At 41.9% G+C, this 25,542-nt stretch overlaps 1 protein-coding gene across 1 annotated transcript; it reads right to left on the bottom strand.

Moving 5' to 3' along the window:
• Positions 1-1,256: 1,256 nt before the first annotated feature.
• On the bottom strand, positions 1,257-7,516 carry LOC126148280 (cuticle protein 21-like). Its single transcript, XM_049915748.1, has 2 exons — positions 7,469-7,516; positions 1,257-2,029 (listed from the first exon to the last, which is right to left on the bottom strand). The coding sequence occupies exons 1-2, from the start codon at positions 7,478-7,480 to the stop codon at positions 1,355-1,357; spliced, it is 687 nt and encodes a 228-aa protein (XP_049771705.1). The 5' UTR covers positions 7,481-7,516; the 3' UTR covers positions 1,257-1,354.
• Between the last annotated feature and the right edge of the window lie 18,026 nt (positions 7,517-25,542).

Genomic DNA, 25,542 nt, shown 5'->3' with positions numbered 1-25,542 from the left:
AGACATTTCGACATAGTTAGTTTTCCGGGAGTACTGCACATGAGGTACATATCACAACTGCCATTTGACTATGGAGAAAAGTATCAGAAACGTATCGTAAATTAAAAACTTAAAATTTAATGACTGGTTGCTTTGTGTTTTTATTTGTATTAGTTTAGCTTTTGAATAACCGTTTATTTAATGAGTGTTCGTGTATGCTGAAGACTTCATTCGATTCTTCACATCGACATTGATCATTTATCGACCCCTCTGCTGAGAACTGCAGGCAGCTCGATGAGAGGCGGTCATCCCTCACACTGTAAGAGATCCGTGATACCACGAACATACATGCTAGTATCCGACACCAAGGTCGATAGCAGTCGATTGTCGAGTGCTGCAGGAGGCAGTGAGACGAGTGTCGAGTGAGTTGTGTTACTGGAGAGACGGGCAAGAATGGTGGTTGAGTGAGTAGTAAACGGTAAATTCACCGGTGTATGACAAATGAGCGCATCCCCCTGATCGTCGTGGGGTGGACCCTCATCGATACCGATTGGCGAGTGATATGAAACCAAAAGTGACAAGTGCCGAATTACATGTTTCGCGTCAACCGCGTCGGCCAGCAACAACCATGGATTGCAGTGAGAATTGTTGTGAATGTTAACCGTCATCATTGCGTGTGATGAACTACCTAAAATCAGCAACCAATAAAAGATATAACTGTGATTAGATGTGTAAGGCGAAGGTAGCAACTGCCTCAGAATTTGTGTGTTAGTAGAAAATACATATCAATTTGTACATCGCAACCTTTATGGTCTTTAGTAATAGACAAACTTTCAGTCATGAACTATTCCGTCTCAGAATAGCCGCACTCGGTTGAGATACCCCCGAAACCACAGCAGAAAAACCGATAGCCTTTCATCCATTAAGCACAATGTCATGTAATCATAATAATTAACTGTTTGGCGGCTTCGGTAAATCTCATAAAACCCAATAAAGGAGTTTAAACGGGGGGTGTTTCAACACCTTCCAATTTGGTGGTCATCATTGTTACCTCTTAATGTTTCATTGTCTCACACTACATTTCTCATGTGAAGTATGTCGCTTTCCAGGTTTTGTTGAGTAGTCCCTGTGTTGTAATGTAGTCTTTTGGTATGACTCTCACAAGATACGTTTCAGTTAAATTAATCGAAATTATATCTGAAAATATCGTTTTGTGACAATGGTGCCCAAGGAAATACGAAATATGTCTCCAAAGATGTTTATTTAAGACTAAAGATTACAAACAATTAATACCACAGTGCTAAATCCATGCAGTGCAAATAAGGAGAGAAATGAAGTCAAGAATAAATAACATATAGCCTAGAATAAATAGCATTTAGCTTAGAATAACCTTGCCATAGGACAGAACAGGGCCGTAGGCCCTGGCGGAAGGAGCGGCGGACGCTGCGGGCCCAGAGTAGGCAGCTCTGGTAGCCTGTTGAGGGGGAGGGGCGGCCCTGGCGGCAGGGGCGGGGGCGGGGGCGGCAGCGGAACCTGCGGGTGCGGGGTGGGTGCCCGGCTGTCGGTGCACGACGGCGTTGAAGCCGTTGACCGGATCGGCGGTGTAGTCGACGGTGCGGATGGAGCCATCCGGCTCGGCCAGGCTGTAGCTGCCCTGGACGACGTCGCCGTTGCGGGTCTCCTGCTGGTTCTTCGAGTCTCCGGTGATGGAGTCAGACACGCTGTAGCCGTAGCTGTACTGGGGGTTGGGGTCGTACTCTGTGGCGACGGTGGCAGGCGCGGCGGCGGCGACGGGGGCGGGGGCAGCTCTGACGGCGGGGGCAGCAGCGACGGCCTGGGCGAACCTGGCGACGGGGGCGGTGACAAAGGCGGGGGCGTAGCTGGTAACTGGGGCAGCGGCAACAGCCGGGCCGTAGCTACCGATTGGGGCGGCGGCTATGGCGGGGGCGGCGTAGGCGGGAGCGGCGAAGGCGGCACCGGGAGCGACGATAGCAGGTGCACCCAGGTACCCGGCGCGTGCCACGGCCGCCACGGCGGCGAGGACGATCAGCTGCGGCAGTCAAGCAGTGGCTACTGTACCATATTGTTAACAAACATCACAGGAAAAATAATCAATAGGTGCTCTCTGATTGTGTGTACCATGTCTTTCTGTATGGGCTTTATTATATGGAACCATTGGGAACGTAATTTTCGTCTTTTTCATAACAGAGGGCTGTGCAATACAATACTACACAACTTGGCTGCGTTTCACAATAGCTGAGACTAGTGTTGTGCTACATCGAAACTACAGTTCGGTAGTTTTGGAGCAATACAAAAATGGCGTAATAAACTGTAGGATTATTGGTAGTATTTTTAGCATTGGTAGGAAAAGAATCATAAACGAATGTGTAAGAGGTAAACCGGGAGTCACCGACTTCTCTATTTTTTGTTTCTTTGTTTAGCTGTTTCCTTTGCACTTAATTAGGTTCAAAATGGCTCTGAGCACTATGGGACTTAACATCTGAGGTCATCAGTTCCCTAGAACTTAGAACTAATTAAACCTAACGAACCTAAGGACATCACACACATCCATGCCCGAGGCAGGATTCGAACCTGCGACCGTAGTGGTCGCGCGGTTCCACACTGTAGCGCCTAGAACCGCTCGGCCACCCCGGCCGGCACTTATTTAGGACCACACATCATTCAGTGTTAGTCCATTACGTATTTTATATCTTTACAGAATATGAATTGCATTTTATAAGCACTAAAAATTAGTTGATCCACTAGCTTCTGCGCTCTGCGCTTTTATGCAACAAAAGCAATTACTTTTGGTGCAAGTACAGTTTACATGCACAAACATAAAATATACGTATACAATTATTATTGTTATTTTGTACTCTATAGAACATTCTTCATCATGAGGAAAGGCAAGAGTTATCTGTTATTGTTGATAAATGCGCAAGTTGTTTACGAATAACAGAAAAATGTTTTATATAAGTTTGACGATGTATTGAAGCGATGCTTGATATATTTTTGTTTAGCAATATTTTCTTTATTTTACCTTTTTCTTGAGGAAATTGTATAATTTTGTTTATTTTTATTTCTGTTGAAGAAATTGTGTTTTCTAGTGCTATATGATTAATTGTATAGTTTTCGTTCTTTTTACTACAACATCCCTCTGTTTCGCTTTACAAACAACAGTTTTCAAATAAAACCCTAATTAAACGTTGCCATGTTTTATTTTGCTATAAATACTGTTTACTCTTAGGCAACAGACGGGATAACTATGTAGAACAAAAATGTTCCTTAGCTTATGTGCCCTTAATATATCCTCAGTTTCTAAACGGTTTCTCTTTTTAGAGGAATCTAGTTACACATTGATCACATAAAGAAAGCGATCGTCATGAGGTAACGCCCGATAGGTATGCAACACACCTAACGCACAGATAATGCAAGTACGACCTGAACTGACCAAGGCTACTAGGAAACTACTGCAGTCTGCGCTTACTTACGGCAGTCTAGTAGCTTACGATAGTTTTACAACTTTAGCTGAGGTACTCGAGTCCAACTTATGCGGACTTGGATTCAGTTATTCGATCGTTCTGAAGCAATTTTTTTTTATATCCATCAATTACTTCAATGGAACATCAGTACGATTCCTTCAACTAAGAGAGGCCAATTACTCTCGTGCTACTAGTGCGTACATGGTGTCACTGCCACTCTAACAGCGAGGATATTTACGGGAGGTTGAACTCCAATCACTCTTCGCATTCCCGAATAGTTTCTTAATCTCTGTCTGGTCATTCCGATTGTGGTTTTCCTTCTCTATCCTGCATTTCTTCACGAGTCACTTGTATCGCTCACGGTACCTTTATAGTCATGACAGAAGTTAACTGAATACTCTGCCTATGTCGCTGTCAATCTCTGATCATTTTATTTTTTTCTTCGAAGTATTAAACAGTGACGTTGTTTTTACCACGTAGACCAATCCTCGTGTAAATGTTGCGCATCATTATACTTAAAAGGAACTTCGACTGACCCTGAAAGTACCCACAGGAAATCTGCGGTCTGTCTGACAGTTTATTTTCTTTTTCTTCTGTCGCAGTTGTTAAGTTGAACTATCAAAATACTGGTATATTCGGATCAGATCGCAATGAAAATTTGGTTTTCGATTCATGACGGGACATCTGGTAATAGCGACAATTTTGGTGGCTGCACTGCAAATTGCTAATATCTTTAAGGTGGTCAGTTCTGCTTAAAGCCGAACTAAGCCCTATGGATATGATCTGAACTAGTCTGAACTAATGGCTGCATACGGGTGCATTAACACAAAATCCAGTAGTACTGCTGCTCTTTGCCACCCGCTTTAGTCTAACTGAATGTCTTCAGGAGCAATGCTTGCACTTCATAGTAGTCTGCTCTGCTCTGGTAGAAGAATGGTGAAGTTGGTTTTGAAACATTGTCAAGCTATAGTACACGTGTAATTAAGTTACCCCTGCTTTGTTCGAATGTTCGAATGCGTGTGAATTCCTAAAGGACCAAACTGCTGAGGACATCGGTCCCTAGACTTACATACTATTTAAACTAACGTATGCTAAGAACACCACACACCCCCAGGCCCGAGGGAGGACTCGAACCTCTGGCGGGAGGGGCTACTCGATCCGTTCATGGCGCCTCAAACCAGGCGACCACTCCGTGCGGCTCCTGATTTGTTCTTAATATTACTGATTGTATGCTAATAGTAAACAAGCTGTTGAACACACTGATACGTTACTATCTACCTTGATGATCTAAACTGTTGTAAATACTGTGTATGAAAATGATACCGAAAAACTTTGACATATCATAAAAGGTAATGGAGGAACCAAATGAATGGAAAACTCTTTCCACAATGCTACGTAGTATCGTAAATGTGTGGACTTACAAGTACCCACACCCTACGCGGTGGGACAAGTAGTAGATACGCGTAACTAAGAATGCAGGTTTCAATAATTCTACAGTATTCTGTAACGAACAAGAAGATAAATAAAACACTGACATAAAAATAATCAAACGTAAGTGGCTGTCTTTGGCTGGAAAAATACGCAAAAAAATTGAACCAACCAGTATTTTTCGCAAGTGGTATTAAGAAACAAAGAAAATCCGAAACGTTACTTGCCGTGTTTGTTTCCACTATTGGACTCATCTGCGTACCACCGACTGGTGCACTTGCTGGACAGTACCTGCAGCGATCTGATCATTTTTACTCATTGCATGTGTGCTGCTAACTCAGTCATCCCATGACACTACCGGAATTAAAATATACTCTTCAGAAGTTTCGACAAAATAAAGTACGTTATGTCCGGTAAAAAACTTTCTATAGCCAAGATGGCATAAATTCGTCTTTATTTTCGAAAATCGATTTCGATAGACTTTGCTGTTATCTTATGGTCTTCAAAAATTTTTGTTAAAAAAACATATTGTTTAGCCCGCCGGAGTGGCCGAGCGGTTCTAGGCGCTACAGTCTGGAACCGCGCGACCACCACGCTCGCCGGTTCGAATCCTGCCTCGGGCATGGATGTGTGTGATGTCCTTATGTTAGTTACGTTTAAGTAGTTCTATGTTCTAGGGGACTGATGACCTCGGAAGTTAAGTCCCATATTGCTCAGAGCCATTTGAAACATATCGTTTGTGAATTGGAACCTCATGCCAAGTTCTCACAGTAGTGGGTAATACGTAAAACATTATGCAAAGCCTTGTCAGAAATAAAACACTTTCAAACAAAAAGAATTTTGTGCACACGGCAATATTCGTATGTGCAGTGGTCGCAAATGATTATTAAGCCTTAAGCGTTGCATAGACGGCCATGGTCATGTGCACAAGATGCTTTTTGATTGTATAAGTTTTGTTTCTGATAGATCTTTGCGTAATGGCAAAATGTGCTGCATTTTACCCACTACAGAGTACATTCAATCCTCTTGAATGAACCATGAGAGAAGGCCCGAAGAACAGGCGACTGGCGTACTAGGACATGTATTGAAACTATGAAATAGTGCATTGACAATGGCTGGCCACTACCCGAAGTTCAGATTTGCTTTAGTGAAGCCTGAAAGGAAAGGACGACTGATCGCTGTGCTCCAGCATTTTGGAAGTAATATAGCATTCATTGAGCGCATGTCACATTCATAACGGAAGATAACTTGCTTTATCCACATTTAACCAAGTGGACATTTTATCCAGTCTTTCTGTATTTTCTTACGATCGCTCAACGACGGTACTTTTCCGTAGTAAACAGCATCATGAAGTCAACGTGGTGCTGCTGACCGTTTGTATACACTAAGAACATTAAAGATCCTACTACCATTCCTCTGGGCACTTGTGATGTTAATTTGTTCTGTGTAGAACTTTGCCTCCCAGGGTAATGTTCTGGGCTCTGAAATGATCACGAGCAAATCGGTCATCTGAGAAGATACTCCGTACGATAGCGTCTTGGTTAGTATTTGACGATCCTAGGTTAACGCTTTGTGACCAGTATTGTACCTGTCGATACATGATTTATAAAGTAAAGATTACGATACCGTTTTTTCGTGAACTTAGGCGTTTTTCGGTTCTGGCAGGGGAGTCCATTAATTATGCTTGACTTTCCGTTATTTGTAGTCTCGTTTTTTATTTAAAGTTCCTGTGTGTATTTTTTATATGTTCATAAGGTGTAAATTGAACTCCGAGAACTATGGTTATACAAGAACTTCACATTTGATCTAAAAAAGGTTTGAATAAAAATAGTAACTGAATATCTTAACACATATTTTGAAATAACATATGAACTTCTACCTTCTGGTGTACATGAAATTTATTTCATAGCTTATATTTTCATATCAGTGTAACTTTTTGGAAGCCTATCTTTGGCACATGCGTATCTTTGGTTTTCAGAAGCATGGTCGAGTCGGCATGTGTGTAACGGAATGGATACAGTGAACTGTGTCAGCGTGCTTGTAACTGGGGGCTAACAATTCTTTGTTATTTGGATTTAGCCGGCCGATGTGACCGAGCGGTTCTAGGCGCTTTAGTCCGGAACCGCGCTGCTGCTACGGTCGCAGGTTCGAATCCTGCCTCGGGCATGGATGTGTGTGCTGTCCTCAGGTTAGTTACGTTTAAGTAGTTCTAAGTCTGGGGAACTGATGACCTCAGATGTTAAGTCCCATAGTGCTCAGAGCCATTTGAACCATTACGTGAATGTACCCATCTCCACATTATTTCGAAGTGCAAAAAGCCAAAAGCCTGGTCTGAAATGCCTTCATTAATTAACTGTTTTCAGTAATATCATTGTGGGAGTTGAATATGTTTCAAGTAACGAACACTTTTCGAAAATCTAAGAACACTAGTCATTTCACTTGGGCGTACCTCCTACAGGATATCGTGTATGAATAAAACAATCTGTATTCCACACGAGTGGTTTTTTTCTGAGTCTGTGAAGATCAAGAGAAGTCTGTTGTCCTGATCGTCATGACGGAACTGGCCACAAGAGACATACCTTGTAAGCCATGCTGGAGGTGCCGCTGCTCGTGGCGGTGCTGCTGGTGGAGGCTGCCGTGTTGTTCTGAAGCACCCCGCGGCCCCTGCCCTTATATACCTCGTGGCGAGCGCGTCACCCTAGCCGCCTCTTGCTGACACTCCTGTCAGGCCAGTTGTCGCAGCCGTATCGGTTACTCTTTCGTCCGCCGCTGCGCCGTGCTTCTGGATTTCAGTGGCGTTTTGCAACCCCTTCGAGATCGGCACACATTTGCACCCACAGCTGACCACTGGCGTTACGTACTGACCAAGTATATTATAGATAAGGAATAAATCTCTCTCTTATTACTTTTACCTATCCAGACATGCTGATGAAGAGTGAAAGATTGCGTTCAGTCACGAACTCTGTTAATTATTCAGAGATGTTAACACTGGTATAAGATTTATGTAGCGGCATGGTGGAACAGGAGAGCAACAAAGTGAATGAGTGGTATTCCTGTATTTACTGACACTGCATTATTCACTGGATAAAGTTTGACACCCAAAGGAAGACATTCACTGTTAAAAAATATATCGGCTCAACCACTTGTTTATAGTGCAAAACACTACGATTGACGCGTTTCGGAAGTCAAGTTTCCATCATCAGAATAATAAAAAGTAAAAGACCCTGTTAAAACTCGCTAAAATGAAACATGCACCAGGCACAATAAAATTGATAGTAGAATTAAAACATCGTCGCACCTTCCCTTGTTGCAGCCGTGTCTTCCAAACTGCATCTCCACATAGTCGTCAAAATATAAAAAACTCTAAAATGGCGTCGCCTATGGTGTTCAACATCTAACCACATGGCTCTCTCCTCTATCGTCGTAAACCGCCCGTGCGTCTTCATTGATACCACACACGACGTAGCCAAACACGACACTGAAACGCGAGTGAGCTCACGCGCAAGTAAACAAGGAAGTCACAGAGATGTCTATACAAACAGATAACGTATACATGTTCCAAGGACCTCATGAAACGATAGTACCCTGCCAATTGCTAAAAATGTAGTTACTAAAAGAAACCAGTGAAATATCTGAAAAAGTTATTTGTATCACCAGTTAGCTGTTCCTTCAGTATGTTATGATTATCCACGCTGTGTATCGTAATTTCCAGCTGTTCTAGTAGATCCAGCTTTCTGCCTTTGTCCTGTCTATGTAAAATAACGAGATCCTGATCTATTCCCAACATGGGAATATTTCCCAAATATGCGTGGCTACAGCTGACTTTTCGAAATTATTAAGCCGGAAAGCATCGCTATGTTCTTTATAACGTACTTTAAAGGACCTACCAGTTTGGCCTACATAGCTTGCCTTACACGTGTTACACTGAATTTTATAGACCCCAGCTCCCTCATGTTTATCACTTTCCTGCTGTAAATTATTTCTTAGTTTAAACCGCAGCGTATTATTGGTATGAAAAGCGGTATCAACTTTGAAAGGTTTGAAAATGTCAGCCACGTTTTGCGAAATATCACCGAAGTATGGTATTGTGACTCTCGTAATATTATTTGCGTTATTCTTTCTTGCATTCGCGCGTTGTTTCTGTCGTATTAATTGATTGACAACGTTTTGGTGATATCCGTTAGCCCTGGCTAGTTGTTTCACGATGTTCAGCTCAGTCATTCTGTCTTCTTCATTTTAACATTGACATTCACAACCACGACCTTTCATCCAGTATGGATATAATCGAAGACATTCAGTTTTGATGAATGGACGAATACGCAGTTCAGAGACAACAGCTTAACTTCTCTTGTTGTGTTCTGAATTCATTCAGCATGATCTTTGACCTACTGCAACCGTACATCATGAGAGTGCTCCATTTTTCTGTAATCATCCTTCTAGCTGAAGGGTAAGCAATCATGAGACTGGCTCACACAACAATAACTTACTTTATGTTAAGACAGTTCGCCTAAAATTATCTGATGAAGAACCCTCGCATCAAACACGTAATCAGCACTGATTCACAAAATATTGCTCTAGTGAAACATAAGTCGCTCTTTTTTTCTACACAAAATAATGAGTGCTGTTGACAATGGATCTTAAACTGCTTCCATGTTTCTAGATTTTCGGAAGGCTTTGGTCACAGTCCCTCACCAGTGGTTTCTAACCAAATTGTCATACGGAGTACCAACTCGACAATACGATTCGATTCGTAATTTACTGTCAGAAAGATCACAGTTCGTAGTAATTGACGGGAGGTCATCTGAAGATATGTCTGTTGCTTCCGTTGACGAGATATATGCGTACTGCGAACAGTAAAATCTGTGACGTCCTCCACACAGCTGCTAAAAAAATCCATTACATTTCAGTTACACGATAAATCATACAAACTTAAAGATTGTCCACGCAACTAAATATCTAGGAAGCAAATTACGACAAACTTAAATTAGAATCATTATACTAAAAATGTTGTGGAGGAGACGAAACAATGACAGTGTGCTTCGGCAGAACACTTAAAAGATTCAATAGATGGGATTGATAGACGACACTGGAGAAGTTCAGAGACGAGCAGCTCGTATTGTATCATCGCAAAGTAAGGAGAGAATGTAACGAATATGATAAGCGACTTGGGAGGCAATCATTACAACAAAATGTGCTTTTCATTTCTTTTCACGAAACTTCAGTAACTGAATTTTTCTCTGAATGTGAAAATATTTTGTTGTCTCCCACCCACATAGGAATAAATTAGCATCATATGAAAACGAAATGAAAAATGCTCCTATCATAGTACAAAAAAAGGCGAATATGTCCTTAAGAGAGTTACGGGTTTAAAAGAAGGGAACTAGTTTTCTGCTCATTTGGCAGCTTCATAGACATTTAAATTAAAACATCTTAACTTGTTTGCACGTTTTTAACTTGTTAGTATTAGTCATATGTAATGTAACGTACTGCATCGTGTCAAGTGAAGTAACATGATACATGATGACATCTTTCCAAACAAATCCACCGCCAGAAATCTTATACCCTCAGCCATTATATATATGCTCTTCAGCCTTATGTTATTAATATTGTTTACTATAGCTGGCGAATCCTCTGTATTTTGGGCATAGGATCAGGGACATTACTCTGTGAATTTCAATATGCAGGTGTGCCATCACCCTGCAGCTAAGAGAACTCACTGAGCTGCGGAAGTAGGGTAACTCGAAAAAGTGCGATTATGTCAAGATGTTTTATGTGTCTTTGAACATATTGGATAAATCGAAAAGCTAGTTCCCTTTTCTTGCAGTCCTAATTCTTCTCAGGACATATTCGCCTTTTTGTGCTATGATGGGGGCATTTTTCATTCTGGTTCCCCACTTTCACTCTACCATAATTTTGACATTAGGCCGCCATAGCTTAGCAATCGACATAGACTTTTATTGATTCGAGCGACGACTGCTCCTGTATAGGTTTCTTTAATTGTCTTTCGAATCGTGTTGCTTATATCGCGGCAACACATAAATCCTTCACAAAACAACACGACGACAATTAATTACATGTGCTTATCTTCCTACACGATGTTAACCAATTTGCAAAAGATTAAGACATGTCAGTGTAGCACATAAAACACACAAAAAACGTGTTTTTTGCCCTTAAAATCCAAATGACGCTAGATTTTTTGGAAGCAAGCTTTCAATTTTATCGTAAGAAGGCATTTTTTATTTATCTGAATCCCTTTAAACCGTTTCCATGCATTCAGTTCACGTAAGAATGATTTTTACGTGCTACATTTACCTCTACTTTAAACCATCTATTTAGACAGTGGATAAAGATTATTGGATAGAAATTTTCGTTCTGACTTTATCCACTTATCTACCTTAGTACAAAATTTGAACAGCTTCTTACAAGTTTGAAGTATAAAAGTGGTGTATTTCAAAAACCTGCCAGAAAAACATGTTTTTGCACGTAATTTGAAACGTAGTAGTGGCGCTTGTAAAAAACTTACTGCCAATACGTTTTTTGCGCGTAAAATTCGAAAGAAGCTACATTTTTAAAGTGAGTTTTCAATTTTATCGAAAGAATGGATTTTTAAATTTATTTGTTTCACTTTAAACTGTTTCCATGCATTCAGTTAATGTAAGAATGAATTTTAAGTGCTACATTTAGCTCGACTTTAAACCATTGTATCTGGACAACGAATAAAGATTATTGAATAAAGAAAGTCATTTTGTGTTTATTCGTTTATCTATCTTCGTGCAAACTTTGAACCGTTTCGTACAAGTTTAAAATATAGAAGTGGCTCAGTTCAAAAACCTCAAAAACCTACCAGAAACAAAAGATTTTTCCACGTATTTACGCGTAAAATCCGAAGAGTTCACATACAAATGGTGCCACTAGCTGAACATTAATGTCAGCCCAATTAACATTTTTTGCAAAGGGAATTAAACGATTCGCACAATTTGTCTGGGCAAACCTTGCTTGATATACTCCAACAGCTACGGTAAGATAGATGTTCGAATGCCTATAAAAATGGCCACTGGGCCGCGCTCAAGCAGAAACTTTTCACCTAACGTTCCTAACTCAAACTGGATCCCAGCAGCCTCCCTGCCCCAAAACTACAATGCTGTGGCCGACTTCTCAAACATTTTTGTTACAGCGCTTCCGCGCTGTAACGATAAGAGAAATCGGCGCTCGCACAGAAAGATTTAGGTGTTGCTTTCTTTCGCGTGCTGTTTGAGTAGAGAATTACTCTGAAAGTAATTCAGTGAGACTCTGCCGAACACTGAAGTTTGAACTACAGAATAATTATAATAGAAATAAACGTTTTACCATATTGTATGTGATGTAGATGTTGAAAGGACGTAGACTGGTAAGAGAATCAGAGTACTCCAAAAGCTTGACTGTTGTTTGGATTCGGGTTACTGATAATGCAGGAGTTAGTTATTCTTTTTTTTTTTTTTTTTTTTTTACATTCGCGTTTTACATTCCTTTCACAGATCTTATGTTGATCACTTACTCTAGGTTTGTCTACCAAATTCCAATGCATTTATGTGTGTTTGAAACATGCTATAATTTTTAACCCATTTAGATTCTCTCTAAATGTTGCAGTGTCAGGTTTGAACCTTGTACCGCTAAACAGAATGTAGACCAGGCTTTTCCAGTCGGTGTATCGCGACGTTTCGCTATGTACCATTATCCTTACGAGTGCGTTGCGAATTGTTTTTCTAATCAGAGGTCTAAAAATCATGAAATTATTATGCCATCCTTTTATTTTTCAACATGAACTATAAATATTCATCATCAATATCGAGGAAGTCTGTACTAGTCATTGCCTTCAACGGTGGTAATTGCTGATGGAGGAGATTAGTGTTTACCGTCCCGTCGACAACGAGGTCATGAGAGACGGAGCACAAGCTCGGATTAGGGAAGGATGGAGAAGGAAATCGGCAGTGCCCTTTCAAAGGAACCATCCCGGCATTTACCTGAAGTGATTTAGGGAAATCACGGAAAACCTAAATCCAGATGGCCGGACGCGGGTTTGAACCATCGTCCTCCCGAATGCGAGTCCAGTGTGCTAACCACTGCGCCACCTCGCTCGGTGGTAAATGCTGGTAATTCGAGCGATGGTAGAAACGGGGAGTAGAGGTTACCTCTATTTACCCTCTTACAAGGGGACGGTCCCTACAAGTTATCGCCGATTTCGTTCAGATTTATATTGTACGCACGGCTGGGCCAGAAATGAAAATGGCAAACGGGGAACCCCAGATGATCGATCGTTTAGAAGAAACCGCATTTTTGGCATGAATCATGTGATACGTGAGCCATTTATGTTAATGTAGTTCGAAGGCAGCGATTGGTGTTGCGGAACGAGTACAGAACGGTAATATGAGGGTCGTGAGTTCAAGTCCCTATGGAGAAACTTTTCTATATTTTCAATTCTTACTTTATTCGTTCTGCAAATAATCCGAAATAATGCCAAATATATTGTATTTATTAATATTTTTATAACAACTTGAACGACTAGAGATAGGAAGTTCGTAGTCACAGGACGTGTACGTTAGTATATTTTGCAGAAATGATTAGCATTTGAACCATCTACCGGTAAAATGTGCCTGAAGCTCTCGTTATTGGATCATTGTAACTTGACCAGACTTACCTCACAGACGTATACGCGCACCTAACCGTGAGGTTGAAAAAGGGCGCATTATTGGCGTGAGAGAATGTGATACACTCATCCGGCAAACTGATGCTCGTGTGGGACCAAGTGTTTCGACAGTGCAACGGGTATGCGGCGAATGGTTCACGGAAGGCCGTAGAACACGACGAGATTGATCAGGTCACAGCAACCAGATCACCTTCCGAGTTGATCGACACCTCATCCGAATGGCATTGCAGGATAGATCTGCGTCCTCCTCGGCTCTGGTGCAAAAGTGGGACAGTCTAACGTATCGTACGCTATCAGGGGCAACAGTCCGTCGCCGTCTATTACGGCATCGGTTACGTGCGCGCCGTCCACTTCTCCACCTACCTTCGACGAATATGCAGAAACATGCTAGAGGGCAGTGGTGTATGGAACGACGTTACTGGAAACAGGTATGGCATCAGATAGTGGTTTTAGAAGAATCCAGGTTCTGTTTGTTTGAAAGTGATAGCCGCATTTTGGTTTGCCGCAAGCAAGGGCAGCGACATCACAGTGACTGCATTCGCACAAGGCATGCAGCGCCAACTCAAGGCCTTATGGTGAGGGATGCTATTGGGTACAACCACTAATCACAGCTGGTGCATGTCCAGAGTGACCAATGTGACCTACGTAAATGACATCTTACGACGTGTAGCCATATCTTTTCTGCGCAGCACCCCACACGCCATTTTTCAGCAGAGTAATGCACGACCACATGTTGCTGCACGAACACGTGCCTTCCTGGTTTCACAGGATGTCAACCTTTTTCCCGGTCCCACCAGGTCACAAGACTTGTAGCCAATCGAAAACGTGCGGTATATGCTGAAATGAAGGATGCAACGCTGAGACCCAAAGTCAACCACCATAGATGAACTTTGGAAACAGGTGAATGCAGCATGGAAGGCTATACCACAGGACGTCATTCGTGTCTTACACGAGTCGATGACATCACGCATAGAGCAAGCTAACATGGCTCATGGTGGGTCCTGTTACCGCTAGGCAGCAGCACACATGCTAACCGCGGTGAATGAAATACTGATTACTTCTGCAGAACATACTAGAATACATCTGTGAATACACAAGTTCTACCCGTAGTCGTTCAAGGTATTCTGTTTTTGCTGTACATGAGCGTATATTTTATTATTCTGTAGCTGATGATTTGCACGTAAAAAGAGGATCGTTTTGTTCGCATGCATCTGCCGAAGGCTGCTCGAAGGTCAAAGTGAGACTAACGGAAGTCCTGTATACTTTAATTAGAAGTCCATCTTGGAAAGTTATTTGCAATGTCGTCGTGAAAGCGTTTCACCTTTTTCTTAGAATTTGTTTTTCCTTTTCTTTTCAACTCACTATTAAGATATTAATGAATAAAATATGTTAAGTACTATTTCGAATTATTTGCAGTGCAAGTAACGCAAAAATTTAAAACAAAAATTAAAAAGCTTCCACATCCGAACTCGAAACTAGGACGCTCCTATTACCGTTCTGTGATCTCTCTGGTGTTCCAAACGCTACCTTGAAATTACATTACCTTAAATGGGTCATGCCTCATCTGACCCACGCCACAACTGTTTTTCTTTTTTTTCCCTAAGCGCTTGGCCATCTGGAGCTTTCACTTCCGTCACTTTCATTTCTTGCCGAACCCTGCGTACACCATACATTTCGACGAAAACGCTAAGGAAGAGGAGACGCTGATCCATTGTTAGTGAAAAACTAGAGTAATAACACCCTAGTCATTTAATCAGTTTCACTGTATACACTGCCTAAGTAGGTAGTGGTGCTAAATGTTATTATTCTTATTATTCTGAGAAATATATTATTCGTATAAGACGAACTGCATAACTTCAGGACTTCCGAAGTTGCTAGTACAGTGCTACACAAGTACGGTGGGTGCGAACTGTGCAGCAACATGCCGTAAGTCGTACATAAAGTGCTGAATGTTTGCAATACGAATATTATGTGACCATATTTTGTATAAATGTTGTTCTGTGTATGTCCTCTGTGAACAAGATTTCTGATGGTTTAACCTACAGGTTGATGTATGAGAGTTCAGATCCATCTGTGTGCTTGTGTTGTATTGCAGAAAGTGTGTTTTCGTTCTTTTTCTGTTTGTGCAAAGTGTATATGAGGCGCAAATGCTTGTACCGCCCTCCAGTGCCTAGATGAATATGGTTAACCTCCTCACAACCACACTGAGCCTGACTTGCAGAAATGGCTCGGCTATAATTGATCCTACATTGAGGCAGCAGTTACTTACATGATCTGACTGGACAGCCACTTCAGAGGGCTAAAATTTTCCTGTTGGAATGTGCTGCAAACATGGAGTGTCGTTTAACTGTTTACTTATCTTAATTGTGGTTTTGCTTATTACGTAAGGGAGCCAATGCCGATCAACTGTTTTGGCAAGTTTTACTGTGTTGGCAAACGCTTGTTATATTGGCCAGCTAATAGTGAAACATCGGAATATAACTGCCATTACTTATATAAAATGGTTTTCGACGATAGTTTCACATATTACACTGAAGCGCGAAAGAAGCTGTCATAGGCATGCGTATTCAAATACAGAGATATGTAAACGTCAAGGTACGGCGATGCGATCGGCAACGCCTATATAAGACAACAAGTGTCTGCCGCAGTTGTTAGATCGGCTACTGCTGTTACAATGGCAGGTTATCAAGATTTAAGTGAGTTTGAACGTGGTGTTGTAGTCAGTGCACGAACGATGAGACGCAGCATCTCCGAGGTAGCGATGAAGTTGGGATTTTCCAGTACGAGCATTTCACGAGCGTACCGTGAATATCAGCAGTCCGGTAAAATATCAAATCTCCGATATCACCGCGCACGGAAAAATATTCTGCAAGAACGGGAATAACGACGACTGAAGAGAATCGATCAACGTGACAGAAGTGCAACCCTTTCGCAGGTTGCTGCGTATTTCAATGCTGGGCCATCAACATGCGCCAGCGTGCGAACCATTCAACGAAACATCTTCGATATGGGCTTTCGGAGCCGAAAGCCCAGTGATGTACCCTTGATGACTGACCGACACAAAGCTTTACGCCGCGCCTTGGCCCGTCAACACCGACATTGGACTGTTGATAACTGGAAATGTGTTGCCTGGTCAGACGGACCTCGTTTCAAATTGTATCGAGGGGATGGACATGTACGGGTATAGACACAACTTACGAATTCATGTCAGCAGGACACTGTTCAAGCTGTTGGAGGCTCTGTAATGGTGTGGATTGTGTGTAATAGGAGTGATATGGGACGCCTGATACGTCTAGATAGGACTCTGACAGGTGACACGTACACAGGCATCCTGTATGACCACCTGCATCCATTCATGTCCATTATGCATGACGACGGACTTGGGCAATTCCAGCAGGACAATGCGACACTCCAAATGTACAGGATTCCTGCAGAGTGGCTCCAGGAACACTCTTCTTAGTTTAAACACTTCCGCTGACCACCAAACTCCCAAGCCATGAACATTATTAAGCATATATGGGATGCCTTACAACGTGCTGTTCAGAACGGATCTCCACCCCCTCGTACTCTTACGGATTTACGGACAGCACTGCAGGATTCGTGGTGTCAGTTCCCTCCAGCACTACTCCAGACATTATTCGAGTCCATGCCACGTCATGCTGCGGCATTTCTACGTGCTCGCGGGAGCCCTACAATTTATCACTCAGGTGTACCAGTTTGTTTGCTCTTCAGTATTTTCTTTTTTCCTTTTTTAGAAAAGAAAGAAAAGGGAATGCATATCGCTGAATAGGGGCCCCGCATTTCGTAAGCGCTACAGGCCTCGCACTATCTTAAAAACGTTCAGTTATCGTCTTGTTTCCCCGAATAAAGAAACAGACGTTCTCCTTAGTGAACAGGACTATCGGAGAATAGGATGTGATGGCCAAATGTGGTTCATTCCACCGTAGGCGAAATACGTTTGAATTCCAGGCGTTGGAAAAAAAATTGTAAACTCCGGGAGAAATGCATGCTTAAAAATAAATCAGTTGGTAGCCTAGCCTGAAGACGGTGCTGTTGTGTTTGACCACGAACGGCAGCTGTGCAATGTCCTCAATACGTTGCAACTGTCAGTCCCTGTCAGAACAGTGTTCAGTGTAGTTACAAGTGCATTATATCGGAGCTAAGTGAATTAAAAAATGAGCAAATTGCTTGTGGCTATTCTTGTGATAGGTGTTTCCGTAACCAAGAATGCCGAAGTGTTTCGTATTTAGCCGGCCAGTGTGGCCACGCGGTTAAAGGCGCTTCAGTCTGGAACCGCGCGACCGCTACGGTCGCAGGTTCGAATCCTGCCTCGGGCATGGATGTGTGTGATGTCCTTAGGTTAGTTACGTTTAAGTAGTTCTAAGTTCTAGGGGACTGATGACCTCAGATGTTAAGTCCCATAGTGCTCAGAGCCATTTTTTTTGTTTTTGTTTCGTATTTCAAGATTTGTAGCGCATACTGGAAAAACGGGAAAAACAGACGCTAAGTCACTATGCGACCGAAACTGTCTGTTAAATGATCGTGACAGACGGTCACTGAAGAGGTTTTTGAAGAAAGATAAGACGATAACAGCTCCAGAAGTCACTGCAGAACTGAATGCCGCACTCACGAACCACGTTGACACCAAAACAACAAGGAGGGAGTTCCAGGAGCAGGGAATTACAGGACGGCCTGGAATTCCAGAACCACTCATCAATAATGCAAATGCCCGTCACAGGAAAACGTAGTGCCAATGCTACAACACCTGGACTATGGAGCAATAGACTTTCCACCTTCTGTCCGAGTTCACGTTCCAAGAGCGAAACATGGCGGGGCATCTGTGATGATATGGGCTGCCAGATCGTGGTAGTCCATGGGAGCCATTGTTATCCTGGAAGTCCGCGTGCCATGGTACTATGCTTGTACTCCAATGGTGATGCTGTGTTCCAAGACGACGGGGTCCCTATCCATACAACTCACGTAGTCCAGGACTGGTTTTGTGAGCACGAGGATGAACCATCGCATCTCCCCTTGCCACCACAGTCGCCACATCTTAATATTATTGAGCCTTTGTGGTCTACTTTGGAGAGAAGGGTGCTTGATCGCTTTCCACCTCCATGAAGTTTCCACTATTTTCCAGGAAGGGTGGTATAGAGTTAACTTTTTATGTTTACAGCACCAGTATTCATCCATTCCGAGACGAATGGAAGCTGTTTTGAATGCGGACGGGTTTGCTGTGCCGTATTAGGCGTGATAATGTATTGTGATTATGGCGTTTACATATTTTTGTCCAACCACTATACAACTTCTGAAATTAAATGAGTGGAAACCGTGGAGGTGGAGTCAGCGTTAGCCAGTGGCATGAACTGGTACAAGTAAAACGCGTTCAGAAATCCTGAACCTGCAATGTAATGATAGGTACAATAACATAAAACCACGACAGCTCTTCTTACGTTCTAATTAGTGTCCGCCCATCGTATTTCCTTTAAACGATTACTTACACCCAGGAGAACCGAATAATATACCCCAGAGATTCATCTACAACACTCTTACAAAGTTTTTTGATGATAGAAACTATTCTTTCACAAAACCGCCTCATAGTAGTATCGTAGACGTATTGGCGGTGTGTGCTCTACTATTGTCTTCCATGAAGAAAACGTAGGCGCCTTCAGTAGTTGTTAGTTACCTCAGAAAGGTTACAAAATATTATTTACGTACCTATCATTAATATTATTTGTTGGAAAAATGTCGGTCCAGTAATTTGTATTGCATCCACTGCAGACCACACTTCTGTTTTCATATCTGGCACAGGTTCTTGATATAAGTGATGAGTATTTTCAGAACTCCATTGAGGATTGTTCTGCTACTTAATATGTCGATCGTACACAGGTCTCTGTACTGATGCTACTGACACACCATTTTAGTGTGTTAAATGGTTCAACGATTTTCTCGGTCTTCTTTCGAAGGCCGCCCCTAATCAGTCCACTTAAAACCAAATACCATCTTCCACACTACCCGAGTAACGAGCAGCAGCGTCATACAGTGGTCATATTCTGCCTATGGAATATGGAATATTGTCTCCTGGAGAACACCGGAGACAGTGCGTGCTTCATACGCGAAACACCCTACATCTGCCTGACTTTGGACAAAACTTGTCGTGGCACTTCCTGAACATAGTGAAACTCTTTTGTAGATGGAGAAATGGTTCAAATGGCTCTGAGCACTATGGGACTTAACAGCTGACGTCGTCAGTCCCCTAGAACTTAGAACTACTTAAACCTAACTAACCTAAGGACATCATGTACATCCATGCCCGAGGCAGGATTCGAACCTGCGACCGTAGCGGTCGCGCGGTTCCAGACTGAATGTCAGATGGAGACTCAAGCTCGGAAGCTTTGGCTTTCGTGGGTATATACTCTATCAACTTGATTTTAGACGCTGTGTGTTAAATGGTCAGAGCTCAACTTGGCAGAGAAGTCCACCCTCGAGTGGCCAGCACGTCTGACTGGCATGCAGTGGGCCCAGGTTCTATTCCTGGCCGGGCTGAGTATTTTCTCTGCTCGTGGACTTGGTATTGTGTTGCCTTCGTGATCAGTGACATTCAAGTCGCCCAATGTGGCGTCACCTTAAAAGACTTGCAACTTGGCGGTCGAAGTTCACTAGGTAGTGGCTCCCGGCCATCCATGCTATACTATTGTTTCGTGGCAGAGTTTGGGGAATTCCTGTACGTACCTATGGTCTACAGATTTGCTATAATTTTTCTACTCAAAGGAAGAAATTAACGTTTTTCGGGCTGGTAATATTGAACTCGTTCTTATTGAATTAGTGTGTGTAGTGTCTCTGTTTGTATGTCTGTGAAGGAAACTATCTTGATCGGCGTCAACTACTCCCACAACATACCTAATTTCGTACAGGTAGATAAGTTAATGTCGTGGTTGAGATGCAGCTGCCGACTCCGACGGTTGCCTGTAAAAGTCTTGAAATATAAGAGAAAGAATGCCGGCAGCTTGGCCGAGCGGTTCTAGGCCGCTACGGTCGCAGATTCGAATCCTGCCTCGGGCATGGATGTGTGTGATGTCCTTAGGTTAGTTAGTTAGTTTTAAGTAGTTCTAATTTCAAGGGGACTGATGACCTCAGAAGTTAAGTCCCATAGTGCTCAGAGCCATTTGAACCATTTAAGAGAAAGAAAACTTCTATAGGATCTTCTCCCATTCGAACACTGCCTTTCACATTTGGTAATTCGATGACTGTCTGCGAGTAAAGTGAGTTTTTAGCAGATAAAACTTTCTCTATTCTTTTGACAGTGTTATTGAAGCAGATTCTACAGAAAACGTCGACCACCAAATGTTAGAAGTCCTATACATGCTTGTAGTACATAATAGTTCATCACAGAATCCTTTGATCAAAATTAAATACGCCCAGTTACCTTTGAAATGCTACAGACTGTATTATGAACGTTACGAAACTCTACATTAACATTACATATCTCCTGTGAATCTCAAATAACACAAATTATCCAATATGGCGGCTAACAATGATTGCTTCATTGCACACACTTCCTACACGTCCTCTTCTTATCCTGTCTCGTAACAAAATCAAGTCACATTCCGATTTTCTTACTTTTCATCGCTCGCCATGGAGCAACGCGGAGTCAAGGAGTAAACATTTCGCTCACGTATGCGAAGCGCGCTACCTCGCGATGTATCTTCACTTTAAACCAATAACAATAGAAAGGTCGTTGAACCGATTAGTCTCTTCCAGAAGCTAGTACGGAGCAAGAGATATTATAAAGATAGGTTAGTAGGACGTCTGTTGGAAAGCTTCCTTTATATCACTCACCTTAGAGCCAGCTGTAAGTCACCAGCGAGATGCAAAAACACTCTATCTACGGATTTCTTCTGCTTGGAATCCCACAGTCTTTGGTCGCTTAGCGAGTTCTTGTCTGTATGCTGTACCTTGGAGGCAATGCCCTACTGACCAGTCCTGTATCACCGCACTTGACGTCTGAGTTTAGCTAGGCCTATGTTGACTGAGAGACATGGCACACTGGTGTTTTCGCCAGCCGATGTTGTATTCACATAGCATGGATGCTGACAGCACCTTTCACGGTTCTGTTGCTCCAGATTCGAGGACTTACTTAATGTTTCTTTTCGATGGCCATTTCTGTGCTGCAACATGCAGTCATTTATAGTTAGAAAGTTGCTTGCTATCGTACTTTGGCGTAAAACTCTATTCGCATAATTTTCAACATCGTATATGTGATTTCTTTGAGACAAAAGTTAAACCTGTTGTTCAGAGCTATAGACTTTGTTCCATGTTCAAGGATCAATATCGGTCTTTCATTAGTTCATTCGCCGGCCGAAGTGGCCGAGCGATTCTAGGCGCTTCAATCTGGAACTGCGCGACCGCTACGGTCGCAGGTTCGAATCCTGCCTCGGGCATGGATGTGTGTGATGTCCTTAGGTTAGTTAGGTTTAAGTTGTTCTAAGTTCTAGGGGACTGATGACCTAGAAGTTAAGTCCCATAGTCCTCAGAGCCATTTGAACCATTAGTTCATTCATGAACATAGATAGTGGCTTACGTTACTACCCCACTTATTTAGAATTGCTATGGCTATTGGAAATTATATGGTGTTACTTGTGTTCTAACTTTGAGGTTTATGCTAACGGTGTTCCACGTCGTCCCACGGAAGACGCCTGTAATGAATTTCTCTTCAATTATTTCTGATCCCGTAGCCATTTAAAATTTATTAACGCAGCTCCAATGTGATCAGTCCCAATGTTATAGTCAGCGCCAATGTGATAGTTTAATATCAGTCCAAAGTAATAACTGACGCTAGCACACTTAAATGAAAACGTTGTAATATTGTTGCTTTAATTTGTTATGAAAGCGGTGCTGATAGACAATAAACGCGGTTTAAAAGCTGTGAGCTGTCTGGGGAAGTTAACCTTGCATTACTGAGCAACTGTTTCACCAGGTATCCAGTCTAGCTTACCAAATTCCCAACCAGACTAACATTAATTATAATCTTTTAATAGTCATACGACAACCGGTGGTATATATATAAAAAAGAGAATTTAAATAAAAAGAAATAAATCAGTTTATGCTTGGAAATTTATTTTAACATTGATCATTGAAATTTCAGCATATTAAACTTGATTCATAACTAAACTGGTGCCTTATTTAGGATTGTGAAAATGTGAATTTGTAATCTTACAGAATACATCAAATATGGAGCCAAGATTGGGAGACTGCATACAACACTGCATTCATAAAATAACACACAAAGTACGTTGAAACATATGCAAGAGGAAATTAACCACAACCAACCGATTCAATTTTCACCCAAAGAAGTTACGTTCGTAGCGCAATCCTGTCCATCATGAAATTTCCACACACTGGTATACTAAATTCATACTAACTCTCTGTGAAATCTTCCCGAAAAGAATAGCTGAGGGCTACTTTGATACTTATACCACATGCTTCACGTGGTCAATTTGGTTTACACTAAGAGTGTAACTCCACAATAACTTTGATAATTAAAATAAATTAGATCGAAAAGCAATTTACAAAATAAAAATCTCGAACTGGTTAGTATCGTCTTAGTATTAACCTGATGGGTCAAACAATTGTATAAGCACGTGGTACTGGTCTCACAAAGTACACCCCACGTGGGTTGAACATAAAGAAAAGTTGCTATATTGAAAAATATTGTCAAGACGAGACGTTATAATCTCACGCACATTCGCATTTAAGATTGATGACCTTAGTTAGAGTTACTGATCAACATGTGGTTCAACTTTACTCACAAAGTAGTGACAAAGCAACTACTGGAAGATATTCTGAACTTCACACTCGAAATACACTGCGTTGCAATTTAAGATAACATTAGATATTTTAGAGCTAAACCTGAAATAAAGGTGATTAAATTTTCAGTTAGGCTGAACTTAGGAAATCCATTGTCCTACGGACTTAGCAGACACGCACTTGGCCGGAGATCTTACCACTACAGACGCTCGCCACAGACAGACTGCCATGGTCCCTTCCTGAGGGTGCCTCACAGATACAAACGGAAGTGACCAAGAGGCAGCTTCCTATACCAACATGACAAGCGATGGACAGGACCATACTAAGAATAGAAACCGCTCTGCTTTTAGAAAGTGTAGCTACCTGTTCCGATGTTGGTCCTACTGTTCTCTAGCAAACAGGCTTGTCTGCTACAATCCAGCATGCAACTAGAAACACATTTGCTCATTCATCCTCTCACACAGAAGGGAAGGGGGATGACAGTATCTTATCATATACAGTATATAAAAGAAAGCGGATGTAGGTTCCGTATGAGACTGTGTGACATGAATTAGATATAAACTGTGTTTCAAAGTGTAGTAGTGTGACAGATCGTTCTTGTTTATGTGTAAAAGTAACACGTTTCACTGCTCAGTCTCCTCCCAGATAGTCAGAAACACCACAGTAAATTTAGAAGAGGAATTTATGCCGTAAATGACAACAGATTTAAGAAACTAACATGAAAGGAATCCAACAGAGACCTTTCAACATTATATCTTCGGTTGAATCGTTTTTTAGAGAAGCAACCATGAACAGATTATATTTTTATTTCGTTGCATGCATTACACGTACTGATCCTGACTATGTTAAGAGTGACTGTGTCATTAACAATTTTTATTAGAAAGTGCGAGGCTATACAGCATGGGTGTTCATTGCCATTGGAGGATGGCATATGCTCTGAGGTTGTCTTTACAGGTTTGGTATTTTGGTTGTAATGAGGTATTAACTGAATAAATGTTCAAGGTCTCTATCTTCATCGTTGCATTATGAAAGTCCTTCTTATCTCCGAATATCACTTTAAAAATCAGATCGCCTTAATATGAACATGGATTAACATCTTATATAAATAGAGAATATTTTCAGCGTGTAAATTGTGACGTCATATAAACTAGATCTATATCTACATCTACATCTACATGATTACTCTGCAATTCACATTTAAGTGCTTGACAGAGGGTTCATCGAACCACAGTCATACTATCTCTCTACCATTCCACTCCCGAACAGCGCGGAGGAAAAACGAGCACCCAAACCTTTCTGTTTGAGCTCTGATTTCTCTTATTTTATTTTTATGACCATTCCTAGCTATGTAGGTTGGGATCAACAAAATATTTTAGCATTCGGAAGAGAAAGTTGGTGACTGAAATTTCGTAAATAGATCTCGCCGCGACGAAAAACGTCTAAGCTTTAATGACTTCCATCCCAACTCGCGTATCATATCTGCCACACTCTCTCCCCTATTATGTGATAATACAAAACGAGCTGCCCTTTTTTGCACCCTTTCGATGTCCTCCGTCAATCCCACCTGGTAAGGATCCCACACCGCGCAGCAATATTCTAACAGAGGACGAACGAGTGTAGTGTAAGCTGTCTCTTTAGTGGACTTGTTGCATCTTCTAAGTGTCCTGCCAATGAAACGCAACCTTTGGCTCGCCTTCCCCACAATATTATCTTTGTGGTCTTTCCATCTGAAGTTGTTCGTAATTTTAACGCCCAGGTACTTAATTGAACTGACAGCCTTGAGAATTGTACTATTTATCGAGTAATCGAATTCCAACGGATTTCTTTTGGAACTCATGTGGATCACCTCACACTTTTCGTTATTTAGCGTCAACTACCACCTGCCACGCCATACAGCAATCTTTTCTAAATCGCTTTGCAACTGATACTGGTCTTCGGATGACCTTACTAGACGGTAAATTACAGAATCATCTGCGAACAACCTAAGAGAACTGCTCAGATTGTCACACAGGTCATTTATATAGATCAGGAACAGCAAAGGTCCCAGGACGCTTCCCTGGGGAACACCTGATATCACTTCAGTTTTACTCGATGATTTGCCGTCTATTACTACGAACTGCGACCTTTACTCGATAATTGCCGTCTATTACTACGAACTGCGAT

The sequence above is a fragment of the Schistocerca cancellata genome, chromosome 2 (genome assembly GCF_023864275.1).
Source record: "Schistocerca cancellata isolate TAMUIC-IGC-003103 chromosome 2, iqSchCanc2.1, whole genome shotgun sequence".
In the NCBI taxonomy this organism is placed as follows: Eukaryota; Metazoa; Arthropoda; class Insecta; order Orthoptera; family Acrididae; genus Schistocerca; species Schistocerca cancellata.
The sequence above is the reverse complement of the archived record's forward strand: the minus strand, read 5'-3'. Positions and strand labels throughout refer to the sequence as shown.